The 7,242-nt window shown below is 36.1% G+C and overlaps 1 protein-coding gene across 1 annotated transcript; it reads left to right on the top strand.

Annotated features, from left to right (window-relative positions):
• Positions 1–241: 241 nt before the first annotated feature.
• On the top strand, positions 242–7,120 carry LOC309889773 (lung adenoma susceptibility protein 2-like; the record flags this gene model as incomplete). Its single annotated transcript, XM_082782802.1, has 7 exons — positions 242–566; positions 1,001–1,768; positions 2,883–3,033; positions 3,723–3,831; positions 5,188–5,319; positions 6,075–6,148; positions 6,785–7,120. The coding sequence occupies 7 exons, from the start codon at positions 242–244 to the stop codon at positions 6,885–6,887; spliced, it is 1,662 nt and encodes a 553-aa protein (XP_082638928.1). The 3' UTR covers positions 6,888–7,120.
• Between the last annotated feature and the right edge of the window lie 122 nt (positions 7,121–7,242).

Below are 7,242 nucleotides of genomic sequence, written 5' to 3'. Positions count from 1 at the left end.
TTTCTCTCTTTTACTTTTCTAGGCGTGACGCCTATGGATGACTAAGTTACTTGAAAAGCAGGAAGTCGAATAGCTAAATATTATTTTCCTCTAGATTACTGACATTTTACATAACTAAAAAAAGAAAATCATAGATACATTACAGTTTGAGAACCAACTGTATTTATATTAAACTGTATTTAAGTTATTTCAGTGCAGGTGATGACTTGGACTTTCTTTTTCCATTTAGATACATTAAAAAATGAGTGAAGATTCTAACAGAAATCTGGATAAACACCATGACCAGCTTAATAAAAAAAGCAGTGTCTCCTCTCCTGATTCAACAGTATCTGTTCTTCTAACCAGGATTGGCAGCAGCAATTCGTGCTCCTGCAGTTTGATTCAATACAAGGACAAGCTTTACAGCTCTGCATCTGAGGCGCTGCAAGCTTATATCGAAGATTTTGATCTAAGTCTCACATCTTCAGAAATAACCACTGGGAAGATCTGCCTGTGTCAAAGTACTCCCAAACCAGCGGAGTTTTCAAAGCATCACGTCAAAGGAAAACACTGTGTGTTTTCTGCAAGTATGTCTTTTAACAAGTTTTGATGTTTTCTGGTTGTTTTTTTTTGTTTGTTTCCCTCCACTGCCGATGGTTTTGCAATTCCTTGTCTCATGTCAGCTGTTTTGGTGGAGTATTCCCTGTATGACTGCCTGCAAGTCTTCGTGGTATAATAAATGATGCTTGATCATGGCTAGCAATATTTGTCATTCTCTGTGGTGCAAATATTGCATTCAGAAAATATTCCAAACTGTAAATGTGTATTCCAAAAGGTGACGTAACTTTTAACTGCTGGGTTTTTTTATCAAGATCCCGATTCCTGCAAGAACTAGAATTCAGTACCCCTTGGTTAATAATACACCCAGCTTTAATTTATTACTCCACGTTAGATCTTACAAGTGTGTCATTCTGGTATGCCTGAAGTTATGCGATTCATGTAAACTGTCTTTGTTTTTCAGCGTTGGATGACTGTAATGAGCACGTCGGATTAAGTTCTCTTGCTTCACCCTGTAGAGGGGAGATGGAATGTGACCCAGACTCGATTAGTCTTGCGACAGATGATCTGTTAGCTTTTCCAGCAGATGGATCGCTGCCCTGCATCCCGAGCAGGCCTTTTAAATCAAGACAAAATAGTGAGTGGAGCAGATGGCCACTTAAAAAATCTGTCTGCCCTTCCCACACCGTGTCACTCGATACTGAAAGGGGTTCCTGTCTTCAGCAGAACAGCAAAGCTGATGCTAATCAGAATGTACACAAACCCTTCAATAGAAGGAAATATGATGTGTTTACACCTAACAAGTACTCTATCTCCTCAAAAGGAAGTTCCAGACCCTTATCTGTTGAGAACTCTGCCACTCTTCCTGCTAAGAATTACCCAAGGTGGCTTACCAGTCAGAAGTCCGACTTAAGTGTATCAGGGATAAGCAGTATTCCCAGTTCTCACTACCCAGTCTGGCTGAAGAGTCATAACCTTTTCTCTGCTGTGACTAAAGAAAGTGATGGACACACTTTTAACACCCAAAGCAAAGCTTCCTCTTCGCAGATTTCTGAGATGCTGAAAAACCAGTGCTCCGTAGATGAGGACGGTGCTGATTTTCTTAAAAAAAGTGGTTGCCTGGATCTGACAGGTGATAACGAAGTAGCAGAAAGTTGCAAGTATGACAGCCCAGATGCACTCCTCCAATCTGGTACCTCCTTTGCAAAGCACACCAAACAGTCATTTGGAGGTAACTAGAGTTCACAATTGTTTCTGAATTTTGAGGGTGAGCTAATGAAGATGTGTTCATTTTCAAACAAAAGCTCTCGTTATGTTAGTCTGCACTGTACGGCAGATTTATTTAGTTCCATCTTTGACAAGTGATTCAAAGCATTTATTAGTTAGATGACCAAGCTGCACAGGTTTTATACTGTAAATCTTCATATATTAGTGAGTATTTAAGCATTCCTTTTACAGCAGAGAATATTCATCACAGTGGCATATCTTACAGCAAGATAACAACAGTAATTCTATAAATATTCGAATAGAATTTCAAGCTTTACATTAAATTATATGATGTCTATGCTTTTTCTTCATTATGCAAAGCACAAATATTGATCTCTTCCTTCTTCCAAGAGGTTAGGTGCAAAAGCTAAGTTAAAATGTTGTGAATTCAAAGTCACAAAATGCCAGATAACACAAATGTCTGCAAACACCTTTTCAATATGTATGCAAGATGGACTTCAGATGCATGCATATATCGTTTTTTTTTTCCCAAACAGAATTTTTCTATCAATCATGAAAAGGGTGGGTATAAAAATAGATGAGAATGTCTCTGTCGTGATTAGTGCTTGTCTCAACTTACTCTAAAATGTGAGTTTTGTGTGATTGTATATGTGATACTCATGTATACGTTTGTGTTTCTTCTCCCACATGTCTTTAAAAAAAGCTGTTAGAAGAACCCATACAAATAAGAAAACTAACTTAATTTTTGCAGGATTAATAAATAATATTTGTTTGGTGAATTCATTACATTTCTACAGAAAATGTAATTAGATTTTCTACAGCATGAAAGCATATAATCATTAAATAATCTTGAATGCAGCACTTGTTTTATGTAGGAAGAGAAAAACTTGATTACTTTAAACATTCTCCCAGCTAGAAACATCTTTTTGGTACTGCTGATTCACATTTTTTATTGCCATACCAACATAAGCAAAGGTGTTGTGCTGTGGCTACACAATCTGTAAAATATTTCCAGTGCTAATTCATCTCTAGTAATTTTGAGTATTGCATAAAATTAAAAGTAGTGCGGAAATAACGTGTCCAATCCTCTCCAAGGGCTTTCTGTCCTTGCTTTTTAGAAGATCAACTTGAGCTGCTCACTTTGAAGGCTGACAGAGATCTGGAGAGTTCCAATGAAGGTTTGTCAAACGCTCTGGAAGGTGATGGCAGTCCTTCTACAACAGATATACTCGGGGCAGAAAGACCCTGGGAAAATGTTCCGGGTGCTTTGTAAGTAAATAAACACAGATTACGAAATCCTTTGTTAAGAAAAATGCATTATGTATTTAATTCCTTTTGTGTAGAGTTCATAAATATTGGTAATACGGCATATGCATAAAGGATTTATTGTTAGATTTCCTGCCTAGTGCTAAATATTTGATATTCTGAGGTCAGATTAGTGCACTACTTTCCCTTTTCCACTGTCTTGCAAAGAGTGCTATCAATATTATTGTTGTCTTTTAATAATATATTTTATATATCATTGATACACAAAGGTATTTACTTCAAGAGAACAATTATTCAGTGGAATTTAAATTGATAAATTTAAGAGAATATGAAAAATGAAATAATTTAGTTATATTTAACAGGCAAGCAGAAGTCTCAATCTGCAACATTCCTATTACTAAAATATTATTAAAATAACTATTTTTATTTGGGTGTTGAATATATAATTGCAGATGTAAGAAAAACACCTCTGTATGCTATATTATAGCTAAAAATGAGTTGTCTTTAATTTATTATTATTATTATTTAGTTAGTGGCTTTTTATGGCTACTCAGGGTTTGATTTAACTGGCAAAACTGGAAAAAAGTAGTAGTGTGATTCTCTCATAGTCAGTTTTCATCAGAAAGACTGTTGAATTCTTTCAGATTATCAACCTGTTGTTCTTCTCCATTGCATGTTTAATGTCGGTGCAGCAAATCACCAGTGGCTGCATGCTGGGAGGACAGAAACAATCCTCTGCCATTCCCCAAGGCAGACATCATCCATAAATTCTTGGAAGACTGTTTAGATGACAAAAACAAGGTCAGTAAAATTGAGGGTTTACTGCTTAGAGTGCCCCAAATGTGTAAGGCTGGTAAATATCAGAAGGGGAGATACCTCTACATTGGTTTTCTTCTCCTAAAATGTACAAAGTAGAAAGTCAAACTGCCATAATTTAGTCGTATTTCAGCATGATGAATTCTTAAAGTTATTAAATCCCATGAGCTAACACTTAGTTTTACTTTTACATTCCATATTTAGTTTAAACAGTAATTTTCCTGCCTAAAGTAAAAGAAAAAAATGTTTTATTATAGATTTATTAAATGCTTCCTATTTAAGAGCCTTGCTGGTGTCGTGCTGGGTATGAGTCAAGTTCAAGGGGTAAATTAATATATTATTATTCACGCCTTCGCACTGGAATTGGGTTTTGGATTGAATCAACTCTCTTTAGATTATTCATTATTTTAATCCCATTCTTACATGTTAATCGCCTTCTTGGCAGTCTTAGTATTGTTCAGTCTTTCATTTTAATTATATGAACCCTTTCCATTTCTATTACCCTTTCCTCAGCTAGGGAGATGAGCCCCGAACCCAGTGTTCTAGTTCAAAGGCATAACGTTCATTTCTGTCGTGGTATGTTGCTTTTCCTTTCTGCCCTCTGTCCTTGAATCTTAACCACTCTAACATTCTCTTTTCCCATCCTGCAGAAAAACAAAGCATTATCCTTTAAGTTAGTCCACAGTGGCACACGTTTCTGTTCCCCTACGGAGTTGTTTGACACAGAACCTAACAATCTGCATGAGTAATTTAAATGATTCTCTCTAATGAATTTGGCATCATGTCTAGAAAAGAGTTTTTCTTGATGACCCACAAAGTTTGGCACCTTGAATTATTTTGCTTGCTTGTTTTGTGTTTTATTATTGAATGAGCAGCTATCACAAAGGTGCTAATTATATGAATGAATCTATGCTTATCATTAATGTTGCTTACTTGTTCTGTTAGTTATAAGATGTTAAAAGATGTTCCAGCATTGCTGCCATAACATTTAAAGGACTTGATGCTGACAGCCATAATATTCTTGAATGATTTTACACAAGCCAGGGCTGAGACCTTTCTGTGTTGCTTCAGAACATACATGCACAAAACAAAACAAAAATGCATGGATTTACAGTGACTTCTCTAACTCTACAGTGGCATAAATTAAGATGATCCAGAGTAGCATGATTTATGTGCAATTTATCAATAGACTTGCAAAGAGCAGGTAGAGAGAAACACTCACAAATTTGCCTTTCAGCTGTTTGAGGGAAACTCCAAAACTTCCTCGAATTTTTATGTGTACTGATCAAGAAATGTTGCTGTTATGTGCACAATCAACACATCTTTTGGATTTTGCTTTAGGAAAACATCTTTTCTGGAGATCATAAGCACAGACCCCTGGAAGCCTTGAAGCTAATGCTGTTCAAGCTTCAAGCAATTCAGGGAAGATTAAAGCCGAACGAAACAGCTGAGCAAAAGGAAGAGTTTGAAAAAGTAAGTAGTCAGTTTCCTTGTACTCTCCTGTCAGTATCGATGTGCTGTTTACATTCTTTTATGGCTGAGCTTTCCAGTCAGCTTCAAAACAACACTGCCAGCAGATTCCATCCAGGTTGCATCAAGATCCAAATGGCTGTGCCCTAAAGCCCCGTGTCTTTCTGCTGTTCCTGCCGCCGTTGTGAATCAGTCTCTGTGCAGAAAGCGCTGCTTATCCAGAAGGTGGCGACATTCCAGAAAATCCTGCCGAAACAGAGCACATCACGCTCCCCTGCTGCTCGAGCACCAGCTACAGCAGCCACTTGATGTGTTCTGGACAAGCTGCCTCCTGATTATGTCCCAATTAATATCAGGCTTTCAGGGGCATTTGAGAATCGCATTTTTAAAAAGTCACTCTCAAGTGTTTTATCCTCGCCTGCTTTAGCATCAGTGATTCAGTATTTTGCGTCCCTTATGTTTCAAAATTCACAGATTAATTTCTTTATAACGTTTTCATAATGCTTCTTACATGCAGCTCTTAAAGTTTATGTCCTATACTCAGTAGTGAATGAATTCTCCATGCATATGTATAAGGAATGGGCCAGGGGGAGCAACCTTCTGCAACATCATAGCTGCACAGGAACTTGGATTAAACCCCTCCTGAATTATTCTGTGTTTCCATAAAGTTTTTGGTAATCCTTTCCAATGAAATGTGCTATATTTTTTTTTTTCTGTCACATTCAGGTATGTTTCTCAGTTTACACTTTATTTTTTAGCTTTTTGAAAAAGGAGATGCTGAATTAAAACTCTGTGACAGCGAGATAATCCCTCTTACCAATTCTATTCAGAAGTAAGTGACTGTCGATTTTCTGATTTTTCACTGTTTTCAGAAAGTAGAGAGAAAGAATGATTAGCAGAGAGTTGTTGTGGGATCTGAAAAATGTTAAGAATAAGCAAATTGTGAATAATTAACAACAATCCTACCGGAAAGTCGTAAGTAACTAAAGAAATAATAACTTTGAGAAAAGGCAGAGTGGAAAACAGGTTTTGATTACGCAGAGCATTTGTTTCAACAAAAGTCAGTGTCACAGTATAATACTGTGATGTGAAATTAAAAGGTTTGTGTAAAAATACTGTAACTTTTAGACTGATATGCTCTTTGATAACGTGATTTAACACGTTTATCACCGAGTTAAATACCTATTCCATAATAATTTAATAATTTTCATGAGTGCCCATATTTGAGAAGACGTGTTTAGAATTTCAGTTCCCCACAATATTTTCTCTTTTCCTAAAAGAAAATCTTAATTTGTTTTATAATCTCTAAAACAGAATGACTGGACAGTTAGACAAGATGATGGGAACTGTTTCTAATACAATTCAAACTGATAAACTGTTAGTAAGCAAACTGCTAGTAAAACATGATTTTGTGTTGATTGTAACTACTTAGACACTGTTATTAAAGCCTTCATAATTCCTAATTTAGGGCTTTACACCATGTGTCACATCTTAAGAGTCTTCCTGAAGATACCAATGTGAAACAAGAGCAAAGTGATGATCGTCAAGAAAATAAAGAAGAAAAAAGCTGATACCTACGAAGTTTAATACTGTGTAATTTAAATAATTTGTCAGCTTGTACATTGTTCATTTTTTTTGAAAGGTGGACCAGTGCCTGCTCTGAAAAAAACATTTTATTCATTATTTCTGTACCTGTTCATTTCTTTCACGAGTTATCTCAAACCTGGAGTTATTAGTGCTTCCAGTAGGGTATTACAACATGTGAGGAGACACCACTTTTAGAAGAACATGGAATTAAACCAAAATTAACATTTCATGGAAAAAGCCCCGTGTCTTTATATTTTTCATAAAAATAATAAAATAAATAAACTAAACTGTTTGTCCAGTTCTGGGTATCATAGTTGCACAGCCTATTAGATTTTTTCT

The sequence above is a fragment of the Aythya marila genome, assembly GCF_965140915.1.
Source record: "Aythya marila genome assembly, chromosome: Z".
Taxonomy (NCBI): Eukaryota; Metazoa; Chordata; class Aves; order Anseriformes; family Anatidae; genus Aythya; species Aythya marila.
This window is presented reverse-complemented; position numbering and strand designations above follow the sequence as displayed.